Source organism: Callithrix jacchus, chromosome 1 (genome assembly GCF_049354715.1).
Source record: "Callithrix jacchus isolate 240 chromosome 1, calJac240_pri, whole genome shotgun sequence".
NCBI lineage: Eukaryota > Metazoa > Chordata > Mammalia > Primates > Cebidae > Callithrix > Callithrix jacchus.
In genome coordinates, this window is record NC_133502.1 from 170,132,169 (window position 1) to 170,153,927 (window position 21,759).

At 53.3% G+C, this 21,759-nt stretch overlaps 1 protein-coding gene across 49 annotated transcripts in view; it reads left to right on the forward strand.

Annotated features, from left to right (window-relative positions):
* Positions 1-21,759, forward strand: part of DAB2IP (DAB2 interacting protein) — a 211,232-nt gene that overhangs the window by 67,683 nt on the left and 121,790 nt on the right. For 13 of the 49 annotated variants that reach the window (XM_035256365.3, XM_078375559.1, XM_078375567.1 and 10 more), the window contains exon 1: positions 13,124-13,389. The exons of the other annotated variants lie outside the window; for them this stretch is intronic. Coding sequence is in view for 8 of the 13 variants with exons in the window: in XM_035256247.3 (XP_035112138.1) it covers positions 13,266-13,389 (124 nt within the window). In the remaining 5 variants the exon portion in view is untranslated. Of the gene's footprint in view, positions 1-13,123; positions 13,390-21,759 lie in introns of those variants that run through there. 49 annotated transcript variants of the gene reach the window in all.

The following is a 21,759-nucleotide window of genomic DNA, read 5'->3' on the forward strand; positions in this document are numbered from 1 at the left end:
TATGCAGTTGGCCCTCCGAATCTACAAATTCTGCATCTGTGGGTTCAATCAACCGAGGATTGAAGATGGTCAGAAAAAATTGCATCTGTACTGAACGTGTACAGACTTTCTCGTTGTTGTGATTACCTAAACAATACAACGATTTCCATAGTGTTTACATTGCATTTGGCAGGGGGGCTTCCTGGGGGAAAGGTGCAGGAAGCTCAGAGAGAGTGTTGCAGGAGGGCCGTGGAGGAGGCGCTGAATTGGGAGAGGAGAGAGGTGGTTTTTCTGGAAAGGAAGAGTGAATGGGAGTCAGCAGGTGGGTCAAGAGGCTGTGGCAGGGAAGATGAGCCAGAAAGAGTGTCCAAAGGCCAGCAGCAGGGCCAGAGCAGCCAGGCAGGGGCTGTGTTTCAGATTTCACCCTGCTTGTTTTCAAGAGAACCACACACTGAGGAGGCAGTGGAGGATCTGGGCGGAAATTTTGGGGGGATGGAGGTCCACAAAGATAGAGATGGTGATGTCCTGGTTCTGGGAGATGTCAAGGAAGGGATGAGGTGGACAGCCTCAAGCTGGAATTTGGGGCTTAAAATAGCCCATTTCACAGAGCAGCCTCCGAAGTCTACAAAGCCTGCCCCATGTCCTGTGTCCTTGGAGGTGGGAATGATGGGAGCAAAGACACAAAGGAGAGAAGCAGTGGAGGGCTGGGGGCCAGGGTGGCTGGGAAAGGGATAGGAGTAGGGTGTGGTAAGAGGGGAGATAGAAGAGAGGGGCTGGGGCTGTATCCACTGACCACTGCCCTAGGCTAGAACTGGACTCAAGGCTGCATGGGACTGAATCCTGTCTCTGCCCCTAATCAATTCTTGTGCCTGTAAAGTGGGAGAGTAATAGGATTCACTGCTTATGGTCGTTAGACGGACTGGCTGAACTGACACTGCCTGGCAGAGGGGAAGTGCTGAATTGCGGTTGATAAGTATGCACTGAGTGATCCTGGGCAGCTCTCCCTCTCTGAGCTTTGCTTTCTCCTAGCAGGTTCCTGCAAACCCTTCTGGCCAAAGTCCTCTAATCTCCCTGTGTTAGCAGTGTGCAGCTCCCGAGGGTGGCCAGAGCACAGCGCCCAGCTGGCTGTATCGCCTCAGATGCGACAGTGTCCCTCTCTGCCCTGTAAGGGGATACCATGCCTATCAGAGCTGTAAGGGGATATTTTAATCAGCCCAGGACCTGCTGAGGTCAGAGGGCACAGGGACCAGGACAAAGGGTGCCAGTCAGGGCTGCTGCCTGGCCCTAGATGACCTGCTGGGCCCCAGAATCCAGACCACATGGGGAGCCTGGGAAGGGAGGCGGAAGCTGTGGGCTTCACTATGGGTCAGGGACTGTGCAAACTGAGCATTCTCCATTTGGGGCCTCAGTTTACCCATCTGTACCATGAGGTTTATAACATCTCCCTGCCTGTAGCACTTGGGGTACTGAAAAAAAGGGACAGGCTGAAGTGTGGACAAAGCAGATTCAAGTCTTTATCAGGGGCTGTGGTCTCAGAGTCTGAGAGAGCAACAGGTGGGCGAGTGAGGCTCAGTGCAGCCCATGGATGACCTGCTTCAGAATCACCTGTGGGCCCATCGCCTGCTGATGGAAAATGCAGACTCTTGGGCTGTTCCCCAGACTGGCTAACCTAGACTCCGCTGGGTGGCCCAAGTGTCCACACTTTAATCCATATCCCAGGGGACTGAAACGTCCTAAATTCCAAGAACTGAAGTTCTGGGCATCACTTCTTTGCACCAGGGGAACAGGAGCCCAGAGGGCATGGGGGAGGCTGGCCTGAGTTGCTTGGGAGACTGGAACCCCATGCCAAGCCACTCAAGTGTCCTCCCTGGGGATAGCCCCAGGAGACCTGGGAGTCCTGGGTGATGCCTGGGGCAAAGGGGACTTTATCCTAGGGCTCCATAGCCCAGCAGGGGGTAGCACCAATCAGCACCTGCTGAGGACTCCCAGCTGCTGTGTGGGCCTGGGCCTGGCAGCAGGGATCTAGAAAGACCCCACCTTGGCTCACGCCTTTAATTGCAGCACTTAGAGAGGCTGAGGCTGATCAAGAGGTCAGGGGTTCGAGACCAACCTGGCCAATATGGTGAAACCCCGTCTCTACTAAAAATACAAAAATTAGCTGGGCGTAGTGGCACATGCCTGGGAGACAGAGGTTGCAGCCTGGGATCACGCCACTGCACTCCAGCCTGGGTGACGAAGCAAGACTCTGTCTCAAAAAAAAGAAAGAGCTCACTGTTGGGGAGAGGGAATTGTGGGGATGGGCTGGAAGGCAGGCCTGTGTTTGTATGGGAGCCTGGGTCGGGGGGGTGGGGAGGGGGTGACAAGACAGAGGGAACATCAGGAGGACACAAGAAATGTGACGTCAGAGAAAGCAGGCCCAGAACATCATGAAACTGCCTACAGCCTCCCAGGGAAGAGGCTGCAGGGGAAGAGGAGAGGGCCTCTGTCACCCAAGCTGCCTCTGCAGGGCTCTCAGTGGGATTGGGGCAGATTCAGGCCTCCCCAATCCCCCCACACCATGTCCTCCGGGCTTTTAAATGAGGATTAGTTAGAGGTCGGCCCCTCCCCAAGCCCGCCCAGCATCGGCCCTTCCTTACTTTGCATGCTACCGCTTCCTTTGCTGCTGGGAACCCGTGGGCAGGCCTACGGATGTGGGGCTGGGTCAGTCCTGAGCCTCCTGACCTCTGACTTGAGAGTGGGCTGACCACTAGTTCTCTTGAGGCCATCTGCAGTCTCCAGTTGTGGGAAGGCAGCTTCACTCTCAGGGGAAGGGCTGGCAGGGGAGGGGGGAGGTGGGCGAGGCTGGTTTGGTAGTGAGCTCCCCGTCACTAAAGGTATGCTAGACAAGACTAGGTGAATTTTGCTTCCTCTTAAGCCTTTGGTGACAGGCTAGAGGGTCCTGGGCCATCCCCTCTTTATACCCCATCTGTCTATGTTATTCATTAATCGCCAAGAGAGCTCCTCCTGGGATTCGATGAGTCCCTAGCTGTGGGCGATGCTGATTTCTAGGATGACCTTGAACTTGTTTTCCTTGGCCCCAAACTTTCCGCTACTTCCTGTTTGAGCAGGTGCAGAAATTATAGGGCCCCAGCCCTTCCTTGTTTCCCTGGTAGAATTTCCAGACAAAATGCTCTTCCCAGGATAGGGGCAGGGCTTCGATTATTCTTGCTCCCAAGCGGATCTGAGAAGTGAGCATGGCTGAAGCTCCATTTAATTCCCACCTACATGGCCTTAGGATGCCAGCTATGGGCTAGCGGGGGTCCTCAGGAAAGGCCATAAATGTGAGAATCGTGGCAGTGCTTGCCTCTCCTCTAACACCAGCTGTGGCTCCCACTTATGTTCCAGATTGGACACAGAGGCCCTGAATGTCAATACCCAATGGCCTTGGACACCCACCCAGGCCAACCCCATTTTGCAGGAGAGGAGGCTGGGGCTATGAACCAGAGAAGCCTTGTTCAAAGGCACATAGCAAAGTGAAGACATTTCTTCATCCATCCATTTATTCACCAAGTGCAAACTCTGTGCCAGCTCCTTCATAGCCAAGATTTGCACCTTGGCCTCCTGACCATCCTCAGCTGCCACTCAAAAGTAAACTTTCCAGCCTGCCATCCATATGTCACACCAGGCCCCAAAGGGTAGGTCACTTGTTCCTGGTCCCATGGCTTTCTTTTCTCTCTCCCTCCCTTCCTTTTCTCCTTCCTTCCTTCCCTCCTTCCCTCCTTCCCCTTCCTCTTCATCACTTCTTCCCTCCCTCCCTTCTTCCTTTCCTTCCTTCCTTCCCTCCTTCCCCCTTCCCCTCCCTACCTCCTTCCCCTCCCCTTCCCCTCCCTCTTCCCTTCCCCTTCCTCTTTGTAGTCCCTTCTTCCCCTTTTCTTTCTTTCTTTCTCTTTCTTTCTTTCTTTCTTTCTTTCTTTCTTTCTTTCTTTCTTTCTTTCTTTCTCTTTCTTTCCCTCTCTTTCCTTCTCTTTCTCTCTTTCTTTCTCTTTTTTTTATCTCTCTCTTTCTTTTCTTTTCTTTTTTGAGACTGTCTTCCTCTGTTGCCCAGGCTGGAGTACAGTGACACACTCATTGCTCACTTTAGCCTCAACCTCCCTGGCTCAAGCAGTCCTCCCACTTCAGCCTCCCAAGTAGCTGGGACTACAGGTACATACCACCATGCTGGGCAAGTGTTTTTGTTTGTTTGTTTGAGACTGAGTCTCACTCTGTTGCTCAGGCTGGGGTGCAGTGGCGCAATCTCAGCTCACTGCAATCTCCACCCCCAGGCCCAAGCAATTCTTGTGCCTCAGCCTCCAGATGGGTTTAAACCGTTGCTGGCTAGGCTGGTCTCGAATTCCTGACCTAAGGTGATCTAACTACCTCAGCCTCCCAAAGTGCTGAGATTATAGGCATGAGCCATTGCACCTGATCCCCCCTCCTGTTTTTTTGTATTGCTGCACCTGGCTTTTTTTTTTTTTTTTTTTTTTTTTTTTAGAGATAGGATCTCACTGTGTTGCCAGGGCTGGTCTCAAATTCCTGGGCTCGAGTGATCTTCCTGTCTCAGCCTCCCAAAGTGCTAGAACCACAGTTTCTTTTCTTTTCTTTTTTTTTTTTTGAGACGGTGTTTCACTCTTGTTGTCCAGCTGGAGTATAATGGCCTAATCTCAGCTCACTGCAACCTCCACCTCCTGAGTTCAAGTGAGTCTCCTACCTCAGCCTCCTGAGTACCTGGGATTACAGGCATGTGTCACCACACCCGGATAATTTTTTGTATTTTTAGTAAAGACAGGGTTTCTCCATGTTGGTCAGGCTGGTCTCAAACTCCCAACCCAGGTGATCCACCTGCCTCAGCCTCCCAAAGTGCTTATTTGCTTATTTTCTTTTCTTTTTTCTTTCTATTTTTTTTATTTTTTATTTTTATTTTTTGAGACAGTCTCACCCTGTCACCCAGGCTGGAGTGGAGTGGTGAGATCTCAGCACTGAAACCTCCACCTGCCAAGCTCAAGCGATTCTCCTGCCTCAGCCTCCCAATTAGCTAGGACTACAGGCTCACGCCACCACGCTGGGCTAATTTTTGTATTTTTAATAGAGACAGGGTTTCACCCTATTGGTCACTGGTCTTAAACTCCTAACCTCATGATCTGCCCACCTTGGCCTCTCAAAGTGCTGGGATTACAGGCATGAGCCACCCCACCTGGTCCACTTCTTTTCTTTAAAAAAAAAAAAAAAAATAATAATAATAATAATAGGAGCTTTGAGCCCAGCTTCCTTCATTGTCTGTGTTCATCACACATTTATTGAGTGCTGTTCTAGACACTGGGCATACGGCTGTGAACTGGACTCACAAGGTTCCTGCCTCATTAAAGTTTGGGGAGACAAATTAATGAACATCCGAATACACAGATTGGTTTCAGGAATCAATAAGTGGAAGAAAATACAGGTCAATGGGATATCATGGAGAGACTGGGGCAAAGGCACTTAGATGAGGTGTCCAGGGAAGGTTTCTGAGGCTGTGATATTTGGGCTGGGGCCTGAATGACAGGAAGGAGCTGCTCATCTGAAGACCTAGGGAACCAGAGATGCAAAGTCCCTGGGGTGGGACCACGATCGGCACATTTGGAGGTTGAAAAGGCATCAAGCTGAGTCCAGAACTATCTTAGCTGGTGGCTCCCCAAGAAATCCGCTAGAAAGCTCTTTTAAGAATACAGATTCCGCTGGGCATGGTGGCTCATGCCTGTAATCCCAGCACTTTGGGAGGCCAAGGTGGGTGAATCACCAGGTCAGGAGTTTGAGACCAGCCTGGCCAAGATGGTGAAACCCTGTCTCTACTAAAAATACAAAAATTAGCCAGGCACAGTGGCAGGTGCCTGTAATCCCAGCTACTCAGGAGGCTGAGGCAGGAGAATTGCTTGAACCTGGGAGGCAGAGGTTGCAGTGAGCCAATATCGTGCCATTGCACTCCAACATGGACAACAAGAAGGAGACTCTGTCTAAAAAAAAAAAGAAAGAAAGAAAGAAAAAGAAAGAGAAAGGAAGGAAGAAAAAAGAGAAGAAAAGAACAAGCTAGGAGGGGCAGCTGCTGGTCAGTTTACACACAAGGCTTTGATCCACTATGTTATTTGACTCTTCCACAACCTCACAAAGTATTTGTATACCCCTTCACACTTTAGGAAATGGAGGCATAGAGAGGTGAGACACTGATCTGGGGTCACATAGCGAAGAAGGGAAGGCTTATCACTCCAAATGCCCGACCTGGATGGGGCTTCCTAGGAGCTGACTACGGGGCCCGTTCAGCTGTCCTTCTCTGTGGGCTCTGCAGGGGTTGAGCAAGGCCCTCCCTTGGAACCCAGGCCAGTGCCAGGCACGAAATGGTTCACAGATGACCAGGCAGGCCTGCTTGAGAAGGGAGGGGGCTCCCTGACCTCACACTGAGACCATATGCCATCACCTCTGGTTCCCCAGTGGGTGTGGCACTGTCTGGGCCCATACCAAGGGGGAAGGAAGAAGCCCAGAGACATGGAACCTCAGCCCTGGCCAGGGCCAGGGAGAAAGGAGGGGCTGTGGGCCTCAATGGGGCCTGGGCCCACCTGGATCTTGGCAGCGTTTCTGGGTCAGGGCAGGGAGAGGAAGTACACAACGAGAGTGGCTCCAGGCTTGGCCATCTGGGCTGAAATGTGGGCTGCTAGGGTTGGGGTGAGGAAGGAGGGCTGGGGCTGGGGCCTGGAGAGTGGATTCCAGCCTCCCCTGGGCCACAGGATCGGAGCCCTCAACTTCAGGGCAGCCAGGGTGGAGTGGGGAAACCCCGGGCTCCTGTGGGCAGAAGGCCACAAGCATTCTGGGAGAAGTGGTCCAGGCTCTTGACAGTAAGAGGTGGTCTTAGCAGCTGTATAGATTTCAAGATGCAGCCCACCCTAATCCCCAGCCCCATGTGTGACCTTGGGTGAGCCCCTCCCTCCCTTGGCCTCAACTTCCCCAACTTCAGGGAGTGCTACCCCACCCTTACTGCTCTGTGCTGGGCTGAGAGCGCCAGCCAGACCCTCAGTGATGGTAGAGTTGATGCCAGATCCTGGTATGCCATGGGTTAGGCAGGGTCCTCTGGGCAAGCAGCTGATGTTGAGGGCCTCAGCTTCCCCAGTTCCATTAGTTTCTCTCGAGGTTCTTTCTACCTCTGACCTTCCGGGGTTTTGTGACAGGCTGTCGTCATGTACAGGGGAGAGGTGTATGTCCTCTTCTCTGTGTTTTTGGAGGATGTGGACGTGACCTGCAGATGAGGGTTTGGGGAATGTGGGAGATTTTGAGATACTGATGGAATCTCAGGGAGGTGAGCTGAGCAGAGCTGTCCCATCTCCATTTAACACATGGAACCCTGAGACCCAGAGATCTCACACAGTGACCTCCTCTTAGAGTCCCAGCCTCTCCCGAGGGCTCTACCCTCAGCCCAGCCCTGGGTGACTTGATTTGGAAAGCACTCACACTCCCCAAGGCTCTGTCTGTGTATGTTCAAATGTCCACGCTTGACTGGTCCCCCATTTCTGCCTGTGTTGAGAGGGGCAGGGCCAGCCAAGCCTGGGGTCATCTCATTCCTGGCTGCACTGTTTTCTGCAAAGGATGTTGTTAAATATACCAGTGGCTTTCGGGAGGAAGTCTGGGAGGCGGTGGCAGCGGTGGTCCCCCGGCCAGCCTGGAGTGCTTTAGTATGACCTCACGGGGCTGGTCCATTCCTTTCCCTGAGCGGGGTGAGCTGGCCCAGCCTCCCCCATCTTCCTAGTGAAGACTCTGCTCCTGGTCCAGCCTTATTCCCAGATGAACAGTGGATGCAGGAAGTCGTCATTGCCTGCCAGACAGGCCACCTCCTGGGACAGAGGGCCATGACCTTAACCACGAGTGTCCCCCGTGCCCCCCCCACCCCTGTCCAGAGCTCCAGAGACTGAAAGCTTGAGACTGTCCTGGGAGGCGGATGTGTGCGGGCCTGCCTGGCTGGGGACTTCCCCTGTCACCACTACCCACCCTCATCCCAACAGGAAACTGACAGATCTGAGCCTTCCAGCCATTCATTGTGTGGGGCCTGGTGTGGGCTCCGAGGCTTCCCCTGTCAGGACTCATGTCGCCCCTAGCCTCCTCCTGTCCCTTGACAAAGCTGGCTGTTGAAGAAAGTTCCAGACTGTTTCCACTCCCCCATCTCTGCATTCAGTACTGCTCAACCTTAAGGTCTTCACTCCTTTGAGCCCCTGGGTTCAAATCCTGCTTCCTCGTCCAAGCCCGGTGACTTTGGGGAGCTCACATACCCTCTCTCTGCCTCCTGACAATTCTTCTGGGAAAAGAAATAAGCATCTGCTTCCTAGGGCTATTCTGAAATTAAATGAGATAATGTGGGTAGAATGCTGAGACAGGACCCGGGGCACAACAGGTACGAGATGCAGTTCAGCTACCATGATTAGGATGAAAGCCAAACTCCACCCTCAAACGAACCTCTTGAGGTCAAACCTGTAACCCTCCTCTGTTAAGAAGCCGTGGGTTTCTGTGGTGCCCCACGCAGGAGCATCTCTTCTGCCCTTGGGGAGGCTGGTGTTTGAAGATAACTGGTCATTGTTGCTGTTATCATCCCCCCCTCCCACCCCCGTACAGAATGGCCCGTCCATGAAGGCTGCCCTCTTCTGTTGTGTACTCAGCTGCAGAGATGGGGGAATCTGCCTTAACACTGGAGGAAAAACTGTGCTTTATGGGTAGTGTAAGGCTTTTCATGGGTAATTTCGGCAATATGCTTTTTTTTCCTCTTTCCTCACTGACTTCAACTCTGACACCCCAGAGGGACTCAAGACTGCCTTGGGCTAGCCTCCCTTCCTTGCATCTGGTGCCCCTGCTGACCCAGCCCTGGCCTGGCCCAGGATGTACCTGGACTTTCAGCCCAGCTCTGATGCCACCCACTGCTTCTTTTTTTTTGAGACAGAGTCTCGCTCTGTCGCCCAGGCTGGAGCACGATGGCGTGATCTCAGCTCACTGCAACCTCCACCTCCCTGGTTCAAGCAATTCCCCTGCTTCAGCCTTCCGAGTAGCTGGGATGACAGGTGCACACCACCAGGCCCAGCTATTTTTTTTTGTACTTTTAGTAGAGATGGGGTTTCAACATGTTGGCCACACTGGTCTCAAACTCCTGACCTCAGGCAATCCTCCCACCTCAACCTTCCAAAGTGCTGGGATTACAGGTGTGAGCCACTGCTCACTGCTTCTTTTCCAGCAGGGATGCCGATGGCTTTCTGCCTAGAGGGGAATTCTTTGGGTCCATCCCTCCTTGGTCTTTACAAGTAGCCTCCTGTGTCCCCAGTATTCAAACTTACTGGTGAGGTATACCAGAAGCCAGCAGGGGGATGTCTTTCCTTGGGAGTCAGAGTAGACTTTTAAAGGACGGGGTGCTTCAATTTGCAGTTGCAAAATGTGGAACCAACACAAATGCCCATCAATCAATGAGTGGATAAAGAAACTGTGATATGATATATATCTATATATCATATCACAGTCTATATATATATGACGGACTACTACTCTGCCATAAAAAGGAATGAATTAATGGCATTTGCCACAACCTGGATGGGATTGGAGAATGTTATTCTAAGTGAATTAACTCAGGAAAGGAAAACCAAACATTGTATATTCTCACTTATAAGTGGGAGCTAAGCTATGAGGATGCAAAGGCATAAAAATGACACAATGAACTCTGGGGACTTGGGGAATGATTGGGAAGGGCAGGAGGGATGAAAGACTACAAATTGGGTTCAGTGTATATTCTGCTCGGGATGATGCACCAAAATCTCACAGATCACTGCTAAAGAACTTACTCATGCAACCAAATGCCAACTCTTCCCCAAAAACCTATGGAATAAAAAAGTTTAAAAATGTTTTAAAAAATAAAGGAGGGGATGCTTGAGGTGGGTCCTGAAGGGTAAGAAGGAATTCATCAGGTGGCTGCAGAGGGAAGAGCTTGGTGGCAGTGGTTCAGGGCAAAGGCCAGAGGTGGGAAAGAGTGTTTGGAGGATGACCAAGGGGGCTGGGATATGGTGGGAGATGGTCACTTTGTGACACAGCTCGGTCCCTGAGAGTTTACCTTGGGAGGCTTTTGAGGGGGATGTGAAGGTGCTGGTGGTAGGGGTGGGTCGGATCTGATTTAGACAGCCCTATCACCCAGCCCCTTCTCACTAAACATGCACATTTCCAGGCCCCATCCAGACCCATTGAGTTAAGTGTCTTGAGGGAAACCCAGAAATATGCCTGTTCACTGAACAGAAGTGATGTGAGGACTGCAGCTCTGTGTCTGCTAAAGCAGCACTTGGGAGATGTAGGAGCCAGGCCTATTCAGGAGCCCCTCTGGAGGTGGGAGAATAAGACCAACCATTAGCCCTATAGGTACTGAGGCTCTCAGATCGGCAGGGCTGGAAAGCCCGGTCCTGTTGGTCTGTCGCAGGAAGTGGTGGTGGTGGGCACTGGAAGGGGGGCTTCTCCTGTTCAATCCTGTTCAGAGGGAATAAGCCACAGGAGTGGGAGGTGGAAGCAGACTGGGGGACTAGTTACCCAGCAAGATTGATTCCAGGTCCCCTGCCAGACTGTGCAGGGAGCAGCCTTTGTCTGCCCTGGTCCTGGGCCAGGATGAAGGACAAGGAGCCTGGGACCTTTCTCTCATAGCTCCTGCCCTGCCCCCTCCCCACTCAGTACCCGGCGGGTACCTGCCCCAGGCCCATGGAGTTGCTCAGCTCTGCTGGTTGGCGATGCCCATTCCCATCCCAAAGCCAGAAATGCACAAGCTTTGTCCATTTCACTAGCGGACCCTCCTTCCTCCACAAGGCACATAGATTGGGGGTCCATAGCTTCTCCCTGTAGGTGGGAAAACTAAGGCACAGAGAAGGACTTGAAAAGCTGAAGTGGGGAGACCATGCCCTAGCTTTGGTGCCCAACTGTGTTTACAGATGAGGTCCTGAGTTCCAAGCTACTGCCCTCTCTCCCTTCCACACACAGTCCTGACTTCCTGTTGAGGGCCCAGGCCAAGACCACTTGCCCACACCACTGATAAGAATGAGTTGGCTGTGAGCCTCCCGTCCCCTCCAGGGAGGGCTAGAACCTGGCTGATCAGAGGGTTCCTGCTTTGGGAAACAAAATGGGCAGGATGAACTCCAGACCCTGGAGCAGGAGCGTGCCCCTGTCCTGAGCAGGACTTCCTGGGAGTTCCTCACCCCCAGAACCTGTGGACCTGGCTGTGGGGGTTAGTCATGCCTGGAAGTGCCAAGGTGTGGATGGGTGGTGCTCGGAGCCCCACCGTATGGGTTCTGGCGGTTTGGCAAGAGGAGGATGCATGCTAAGAAGGCCCCCCGGCTTGCCTGGGGACTGAGTGACTCGTGTGGGCTCTGTCCAGCGGCTTCTTTTTAATGAGTTCCTGCACCAAGTCTGCTGTCCAAAGGAGACGGGCAATGCCTCCAAGCTCGTCCAGCCTGCAGCCTACGGGCTTCCTGTGGCTGGAGATGGCTCTGAATGCGGCCCAACACGAATTCATAAACTTGCTTAAAACATATGAGTTTTTTTTAAAGCTCATCAGCTATAGTTAGTGTGATGGTATTTTATGTGTGGCCCGACAATTCTTCTTCCAATGTGGCCCAGGGAAGACTAAAAATGGGGCACCCCGGGCTAATCCAAAGGAGGCTAAGGGTGTCCTCTTGAGCACCCCGGTTTCCCATCTTCCCTTGACTGGCCGGTATTCCGGGAAGAGGGGACCAGGGGGGCTGATGGCTCTGGACACCTCTGACTGGGTTTGGTGGAGAAACACCCCTCCTGCCCCTCCCCCCCGTCGGGGAAGGCGCCTGGCTTCCAGCTGTGAGACAGGCTCCTCCGGACTGGGGGCCCTCCCAGCTGGCTGAGAGAGCTAGGGAGGGGGCTTCCCCTGTGAGGTGCAAAACCCGGCCTGGATTCCTGACCAGACGCCCCCCCCCCCTCCAGGGCCCCACCTTTCCCTCTGTTCTGGAGGAAGACCCCCGAGACGGCCTCCGGCACCTGCGGTGACTAACACCCGCTACCCTTAAGGCTAAGACCACTTGCCTCTGCCACTCTTCTTGTGACTGAGGCAAGACCTCCTTGCTAAGGCATCAGTTTCCCCCTCTGTACTTCAAGGCAGGTGTCTTAATAATTGAACCGATGAATGTTGCTAAGGGGATAAGGAGCGGAGAGAGAGATCGCGGGCCTTGGTCAGGGAAGGCTTGAGGAGCTGGGCCCTGAAAAGGTGGACTTTGGCCAGGTGGAGAAAAGCAGTGAAGAAGGCAGTCCCTGCTGGCAGCACAGCGAAGTGAGAAGTAAGGGGAGTAGAGGTGAGGCTGGAGGGGGCTTTGGTTGGGGCAAGATTATTTGGGGTCCAAATAACAAGGAAGGATGTTTAGATGTATTGTCAGTGTGCTCTGGGGAGCCATGGAAGGTTCTTGAGCTGAGGAGTGACTTGGAGAAAGCTTTTCAGCCAATGTAACAGAGAGAATTGGCACCTGACCTTCTCCCAGCCAGGGTTTCTGGTCCCTACAGTAAGGTAGGGATTGTTCTGCCCTGCCTCCAGGCCTCTACTTTTTGCGTACTTGAAACAGGTACCATAATTTTAATGATAGAAAAATGATATGTGTATCAGACCGGACAGCCTTTAAAATGTAAATAATAGCCAAGTATCCTGAATCGCAGGGGAGTCTTTCAACTTGGCTGGGCCGGGGCCTGAGGAGCAGTGCAGGTCGTTTCTCAGCCCAGGGAGCCTGGGACAGGAACGGACCCTAATTGAAGGCGACCGTCCTCCAGCGTGCGTCCTGCTCCGGGCTAAGGAGAGCGCACAAGCAGATGTGCGCGGTCTATCCGTGCTGGCGGGATTGGGTGCCTGTTGTGAGCCCCAAGGTCGACGGGGGAACCCTCGGGGCGGGGGTGGGAGCCAGGACCCTGGGGGGACCCGTCTGGGGTCCCGGGGAAACTCCGGGCCTCCTCGCCCCGCCAACTCCAGGCCGGGATTTCTCCCGTACTGACTTTCCGGGCCGGTGCCAGCCCGGCCTCCGGGTCCCCAGCCCCCGCCGCGGGGCCGGCTGCTCTGGGAGCGGGAGGGGGCGGGAGGCAGAGGAGGAGTTTGAGCGACTTTGTGGGGCAACCTGGGCCTCGGCAGCTACTCGGGCGAGCGCAGGAGAACGCGGGGACGCCCGCCGGGCGGTCCGGAGCGGCCGATGGGGCCCGTGTGAGCGCGCCCAGGCCCGGTCCGGTGCCCGGCGGGCGGCAGCATGTCCGCGGGCGGCAGCGCCAGGAAGAGCACCGGGAGGTCCTCCTACTACTACCGGCTGCTGAGGCGGCCCCGGCTGCAGCGACAGAGGAGCCGCTCCCGCAGCCGGACTCGGCCTGCCAGGGGTAGGCGTCACCCCGACCCCTGACCCCTAGGCCCTCCCAAGGCCATTAAGCCACCTGATGCCCTGGGGTGCTGGGGACCGGGATCCTCCTTCCAGCCTTTTGCTGGGGGTCTCCTCATCCGCCCCTTCCTGAGTCTGCCGGACACCCATATTCCCAGTTTCTGCCTCGTCCTCCCCTCTCCGAGGGAAGCCGAGGCTCTAGGGTCTTCTCTTAAGCCATGGGCAGGGAGAGGGGAGCCAGGAATCCTTCTCCGCATCTCAGATCAGACCTCTTTCCCCGCTGTGCCTCAGTTTACTCAGCAGCGGGCAAAGTAACCTAGGGTGGATCTTGGCTTTCCCACACCTTGCCTTCCCTGCCCTGGCCGCGGACTTCTTTCTTCCCTTTACAGGAACGTAACGGGCTCCCCACCTCTTGGGTGCTGGGACAAGTGGGTGGACCTCAGGGAAGGAACAGGGACCCCTCGAGCGGGTGGGCGCCAGCTCCTTTGCAAAGTTTCTCTCCTTCAAGCTCAGGCGGCAGGACGAGGCGGAGGGGGAGGTGCGAGCAGCATTTTCTTTTTCCAGTAACAGGATCCTCGACTGGAAATGCGTGTGATCCCGGGGGCTGCGTTTGGGCGGTTGGGGGCCGAGACTTCCTTCCCTGGCTGAGTCGGGGGGGGGGGGGGGGGAGGAAAGCCCTCTGGGAGAAGGGGGCCTTCAAAGGGGCTCTGGGGAGGCTGGGGTCCTGGGCAGAGGTTCAGGCCCACCAGGGGTGCCCGTGGGGTGGAATAGAGGAGAAAGACGGTGCCTTAGCAGGGACCTGGCCCGAGCTGACGCCACCAGGTTATCTTGAAAGTGGGAAGCCAGGCCCTGTGCCAGCAAATGCCAGGCGCGGAATCTGGTAGGCCCAGAGGGGCCACATCCCCACCCCGCAGGCTGCCTTTGTGTGACTTGGGCTGAGCTGCCTCTGAACTTCAGTTTTCTTGTCCTTGTGAGGGTAAATGAAGCAGACAGGCTGTGTTTATTTGCTTCTCCCAGAATGGGGAAGATTTTTCCCCCAGTCAAGGCTGAGCAGCAGTGTGCAGTGCAGGGCTTTCTTAGGAAGTAGTGAGTTCCCCGTGCACAGAAGGGTTCGAGCTGAGGCTAAGGGTGTGCACAGGTGTGTGCTGGTAGTTCAGTCTGCAAGGGTCTCTCAAAGCCTGTGATCCTCCCACTCCTGCCTTTCCTGAAGTGGTCCTGTTTACTCCCTCCCCCTACTTGGACTTGGTCTGGGAGGCCAGTAATCTGGGCTCAAGCTTTGTGATGTTGGGCAAGTCATTTCCCCTTTCTGAGCTTAGTTTTCCTGGTTGTAAAATGAACCTGCCGTATGTGGAGGATTCAGTGAGGAAAATGAGAAATGGGAGCTGTGAAAATGCCCAGTACTGCTCAGGCCACCCTGAGGCCTCTCCTCTAGTACCCACCTCGTCACCTCACCCACCTGCCCCTCCCTTGCCTCAGAAATGCCCTGCATGACCTTTCCCTCTTCTCATCTCAGCCCAGTTCCATCCCTGACTGTAATGGGAATCCCACACCTGCTTAGTTGTCTGGGCAGGCGATAATCAACGTGTCAGGGGCTGTCACCTGAGCCCCATCTCCCAGACCCCCCAGGCACAGGATCATTGCTTTGTGTCTCAACCTTGAAGGAGCTCACAGCCTGCAGGGAGTGGGGAGGAGACTGTCTCTGAACAGAAGTTATATCTGGGGAGATCAGGGAGAGCTTCACAGAGGAGGTGACATTTGGGTGGGCTGTCACAAAATGGATAGGATTTCCCTTGGCAGAGGGAGTGAGTCAGATCTGGGTTCAAGTCTCAGCTGTGCACAAAACTGTGCTTCGGCCAATTACCTCTCCAAGCCTCAGCGACCTTGTGTGGTCAATGGGGCTAGAAGTGACAGGGTTGTATGAGGGCCGGGAGCCAGTGCCTGGGACTAAGGCTGCAGTTGAGGGTGAGCTACTGTCCTCTCTCTGAACAGAAGGAACAGACTGTGCAGTCAGGGAGAAGGAAAACTCTTGGGTGTTGAGGATAGAGTTCCTCCCGGGTTGGGGAGGGGAGTTGACTGGGAAGGGGGCTGGACGGATGGGTGGGGAAGAGCAGGCAACAGTAGTTTGGGTCTGATAAAGGACCTTGAACTCTGGGAGGCCAAGGCAGGAGGAATTCCTGAGCCCAGGAGTTCAAGACTAGCCTGGGCCACATAGCAAGACCCTGTCTCTCTCTCTCTCTCTCTCTCTCTCTCTCTCTATGTATATATATATATATATATATACACACATATACACACACGTATAAAAATACATATATGAAAATATATATACATATATATACAAATATACATATATATAAATACATATATATATATTTTTAAAGGTCTTGGGTAATGAGGAGTGAGTTCAGCTGCAGCCAAGGTGTGGGGTGGAGGCTGGAGGCCCCCTGTCTTTCTTGATGGGAGGCAGCTAGGGCAGCCATTGCCCTCCCTGCACTAAAGCCTCAGACACCTGACTCTGCCCCAGAGCCACAACCACCTCCTGAGGGCAGGGCCCCACCCAGGAAGAAACTCAGGCTGAGGAGGCCAACCTGTGATCCAGTCCCTTCTGACCTTGAACTTCAGTCTCCCCATCCACATGGGAGCTTGGTCCCATGGTGTGGTAGCATCAGACCTCAGAGGAGTGGGTGCTGCCTAGCACCTCAGCCTGGATCAGGCTCCTATCCCCACACCCTTTTTGGCCTCTGGCACTAGTATGGAAGGAAAATGACCAAGAACTCAGGCTGTGTTTCTCTTCAGAAACAGAACAGTGCAATGAAGAGTTGGTTGCTGCTGGGTTCTGCAGCTGGTGAGGTTGGGGCCAGGGAGCAGGGCTTTTTCCCTGGTAGGGCTGTGAGTGAGGGACAGCATCTGCAGTCTCTCTAGTTTGACCGATAAGGGGCACTAATCGAGACTCTTCCCTTCTCTGGGCTTCAGTTTCCCCATCTGAAGAATGGGCAGAGTGAGACCTGATATGGTGGGAGGCAGAGCACGAAGCTGGAGGGTGGCTGGAGGGTGAGGGTCGTTGGCTATTTCCCACTGCGCCACTGACTCCACTGGAAGGCTGGGCATGCCCCATGGATTTAGGGGGATCCTGTCCCCAGAAAGGTGTCATCATCAAGGTGCCTCCACACCAAGATGATGAAAAGTTTTGTCTCTGACCCCTCTGTTCCCCCAGAGCTGCTAGGAGAAACATTTTCCTCTAGCCCTGGTTAATGTTCTGACCTGTTCATTCAGCCAGCCAGCTCCTCGTAAGCACCTACTATATGGTGGGCTTCAGCCTGGGTGCAGGGGCACATGGAAATGAATCACATGTGCTCCAGCCCTCACCAAGCCCCCAGTCGATTGGGGAGGCCAGCTTGTTGGGGTGCACTAGGGAACACAGCTCTTTCTATAAGACAGAGCAGTGGTTAGTGGGGGGCAGGGGTTCTAGTTCCAGCTCAGCCACGAACTGGTTGTATGACTGGGCACATCATAGGGCCTTAGTTTCCTCATCTGTCGAGGGGGGTTAATCCTGCTCTGCTGCCTCTTGGAATGCCTATACCCATAGCCATGAAGGGTTTTGTTTATCTTATTCATGTTTTTTCTCTGAGTTTTTCTAGGGGTCTGGCCACCTGCCAGGCCCTGGCTGGGTGCTGGGGGTTTTGCAGATGTTTTTCTCTTGAGATGGTCAGGTCCTCCTCCGTACCTGTACGCACCCCTCTTGCATGCCTCTGTACCTTGTTCCTGGGGAGAGGGCCACATGGTGGGGGAGGATGGTTTTACGCAACTGGTTCCTAACCAAGAGAACAGTTAGGTAAGGACCTAAGAGCCACCAGGGGAACCTGGCTTTGATAAGGTCTGCAAGAGACCTCTGGGGCAACAGCTTGGACTCCATGAGTTGGGCGAGCCTGAGAACAGCTGTGAGATAGGGGCTAGTTGTGTGTTTTGGTTCCCCAGTCCTCAAATATTCCCCACAAAGGCCCTAGGCCTGGCTCTCTGCCTCCACCTCGGATGAGACCTCTGAAATCGTCACGATGCCCTTTTCTGCCTTGTTTCTTCTGTTTCTGCTGAGACGTAATCTCTCATTGGGACTTGGCCCCAGCCTTTCCAGTCCCTCCTCTCCCTTACATACTTCATGGAATGGGGAGCTCACTCCCTCTCAGGTCCTATAATGAGGGTAAAAATGGCTCCTTTTTGTTATGGCTTCTGTGTGCTGCATGCCTGCTCCATGTGACCTCAACTCTGAACTTGCCTTGTCTCATGCAGTGTTCAGAACCCTGTGAGATGGATGCTGAGACTATCCTCATTTCATAGGTGAGGAAACTGTAGGCCAGAGAGTGAAAGCCTTGCCCAAAGTCACACAGCTCAGAAATGGTGGAGCCCAGCTCTGCCTACCTCCAGGTCCTGAGGTTCACCTTGCTATATCCATGGTCAGGCAGACCTCTCTGAGGTCAGGCCTTGGCTTTGATGCGGCCACCTCCCTTCATAGCCAATGACTCCATTGGGTGTTCATGGCAATCATCTCACCATCTTGGTCAAAGCTTGGGAGGAAGGCAGGGGAGTGGCCCCGCTGTCATCTGGTTGCCTCCTCCACCTCCCTGGGATAGCTCAGCTGAGACCTCCCTGGCCCACCCCTGGCTCCTGGCTCCTGCTGTCATTCATGTCCTGCCAAGCATGCCCTTTCCCAAGGCATGTCACAGGTCTCAGGGCCTTAGCCCTGGTTCTCCACCAAAGCCCTTAGTGCTGGGGGTTCAGAGTCCCCTGGTGTGAGGGCCCTGGAGCCTGGGAGACAGCTGAGGCCTAATCCCCACAGCTCTCTAGGTCCTTGAAGAAAACCAGAGGCCCCAGTGAATCTGCTGGAATTTCAGCCTCTTGCCTTTGTCCTTCCTGACCTTCCTTCATCACCTTTAGTAATCAGAAAGAAGGCTGGGTACAGTGGCTCATGCCTGTAATTCCAGCACTTTGGGAGGCTGAGGCGAGCAGATCACCTGAGGTTGGGAGTTCAAGACCAGCCTGACCAATATGGAGAAACCCCATCTCTACTAAAAATACAAAATTAGCTGGGCGTGGTGGTGCATGCCTGTAATCCCAACTACTCAGGAGGCTGAGGCAGGAGAATCGCTTGAACCTGGGGGGCAGAGGTTTCAGTGATCCAAGATCAGGCCATTGCACTCTAGCCTTGGCAACAAGAGTGAAATTCCATCTCAAAAAAAAAAAAAAAATCAGGAAGAGAACAGCTCCCTTTCGCCAAGCTGAATGTGTGCCCAGCCCCATGCCAAGAGCTTCCCCTGATTACCTCATGGCTCATCTCAGCTCTCCAGTCCTCCTAGCAGGTAGGGGTCATTGTCATTACTTTCCTTTGCCAGGTTAGGAAACAGATCCCAGGGTGTGATATTTCCCCTGCATTTTCCTCGCAGGGTGGTGAGATAACTGTTTGAACCCAGGCCACTGGACTCAAAAGCTTATGCTCAGAAGCTCAGGTGCTGCCTCTAACTTTCTTGGTCACTAGAACTCAGAGAACGCTGGAATGGACCCAGGATGGGCTCCTCCTCTCAGTGGTTCAGGTTTCAGTTCTTCTTTTTTTTTTTTTTAATTTATTTTTTAATTGTACTTTACGTTCTGGTGTACATGTGCAAAATGTGCAGGTTTGTTACATAGGTGCACACGTGCTGTGGTGGTTTGCTGCATCCATCAGGTTTCGGTTCTTCTATCTCCGTCCTTCTATTTAATTCTGTACTTATGAAGACCTGGGGGTACAGGGAGGGGCTTGGAGCCTATTTGCCCAGCTGCTGAATGGTGAGGTTGGAGAGATGGATACTTGTGGCTCCAGTACCAGGAGTCAACTATTCCCCTCGACAACTGGGGAAACTGAGGCTCACAGAGCTAAGGCAACTTGCCCATGGGTACCTAAAGATGTGAATGGGAAATCCAGGTCTGGAACTCAGATCCATTTGTATCCTGCTTCGGTGTTGGTGTTGTTTGTTGCTTTCCCTAAGGTGAGCCCAGATAGAGAAACTGAGGTGCCTGGGCTCCTGCTTGGGTCTTCCTGGGGGAGAGAATGGGGATTCAACTCCCATGTACTGTTGAACTTGACACAAACGCTCACACATCCCAGGCTGCATACGTGTTTTGCTTTGGAAATGACATGAAGGCTTTTCACTGTTTTTAAGAGAAAAGCAATGGCTGTGATATTTCCCCTGCACCTCCCTCTCGGGGCCACTTGGTTAAATGTCAGGAAAGGGAGAGTATTTCCTGGTCAGGAACATTCAGAGCTTGCTGGGAGCTGAAGTTTTGTTTTCCATTAAGTAGGTATTTGGGGAGTCTGTTTCCCTCCACCTCCTCTGTGTTTCCCGAGGTTTTGCTTGACAGTTGCAGGGAGGAGGGGTTTCAGAATGAGCAGCTGAGATGCCCATGTATCGTGTGCCCGCTCTAGGAGTGGCAGGGTGGCTATTTTTAGCCATCCCGATTCAGTAGAGGCATTTCAGCATTTGTTCAATATTTAATTATCCATCTGAAATTGGCCCATGTGGCCTTCAGTTTGGAAGCAGCTCTCTGTGCAGTGATTTCCCGATTGCATAAATAAGGAAGCAAGGGGACTCTCAATAGCCCTCCAAATAATAATAAGAGTAGTCTCGGTACTCAGTAGAGACAGGCTCGGTTCCTCAGTCTAGACAGACCACCTGTACGTTAGCAGAGAAGCGTCACCGAGGGCGCTCATCACGCCTTTGGAAATGCAGCAGTGCTCAGCCTCTGAATCTCAGATCCACAGCTGCCTGAGTTTTATTTGGGATGGGTTTTCCTCCCTTTGCCAGGTTCCTGTGTTGACTTTGACAGCTGCTGGGTACCCAAGAGGTGGTTTGGGGATTTTGCTTTTGGAAGTCTTGTTAGCTTTGATTTCCCCCTTCTCTTCTCCCTGACAGGCAGGAGAGTACTGTCGGCATCTGGGCTGTGTTATTTCTTTTTCCTTGGCCTGTGGAGGTAATGTGCCGACACAGCTGTGAAATGAAAAAGACAGAGCACAAGGAGGGAGATGTGGAGGCCTTGAGGCTCTGCCTCCCTCCCCCAAGACCCTGGCTGAAGAGGGAGAGAGGGGAGAAGAGGAGAGGGTGGGGCCCGAGGGTGCTGAGCCATTAGAAATGACTCCTTCTTGCTGTCCTGCTTGGCATAGGGATTTGTGGACTTTGGGTTTGGAGACTGGAAATCAATAAATTGGTAATCTGGAATACTCTTGGTTTTCTATCCATTTATACCTTGATTCTGGGGACACAGAGTTTGATCTAGGAGTAGTCCTGACTAGGTCATAAATCTTGTGTGACTGCAGGCAAGTCACTGAACATCGCTGGGCTCAGAAGCACAGGTAACAGATAGACAGGACACAGTGTCATTATAGGCTGGGAGACTTGTCATTATTAGCTGTTCACCCAAAGCCTGAGGGGTTGCTTGCAAATCAGTTAGGGCTGATCTAGAAAGAAATAGTGAAGCCAATGGGGATTGGACCCACCCAGGTGGCTTTTCAGCATCCCTCCCCGAGAGGCTGCCACAGGTTTCACTGGCACTTTTTCAGAGCAGCAGAGCTTTAGTGAGTTGCCTAGTGTGTACGAGCTCTGTGCCAGGGGCTGCCACAGCAAATATAGCCAGCCCCTGCCCTCGGTAGCTCAGAAGCCAAGGGGAAGGTATTCTTGGCATCAGGTTAGCAGATGGTATGACTGGAAAGGTAGGCAGGGCCTTGTGGTGAGCAAAGAGGGGAGGACAGTCCTTTGGAGGTCACTGGGAATCAGAGGAAGGATTTTTAAAATAATAGGAATGATGACAGTGACCTCCATGTCTTGAGCACTTACACAGCGCCAGGGGCTCTTCTAAGTCCTCTCTATGCATCCTGCCTTATGTCATCATTCTCCCAGATAGTGTTATCAGCTCCATTTTATAGATGAGAAAACTGAGACTCAGACTGGATGGGTGACTGTTCAGCATCACCCAGCTGCTGAGTGGCAGAGTCCAGGATGTTTAATCCTCACTATGCTTACCAGAGCTGTGATTTAGGAAAATCTAGCAACCTGCAAGCTAGACTGGTGGGGTGCAGGGAGAAGAAAGTGGGAAGAGGGAGCAGGGAGGCCAGTGTGCTTCTTGGGGAATCTTGAAGGAGGATGGCAGGTGCAGGGTGGGGAAGGCAGAAGGCAGGTGGAGAGGAGCTGGGAAGTTGGGAAGGGCTGACACAGGAGAGAGGCTGCTGTGCCCATCCAAGGGCCAGTGCTGGACTCCTGCCACGATCTCTCCCTGGCCTACGGTGAAATGAGGACTTTAAGGCTGTTTCAGCGAGTTTCCTGTTTCCCATAACATCCATTTCACTTCAGTA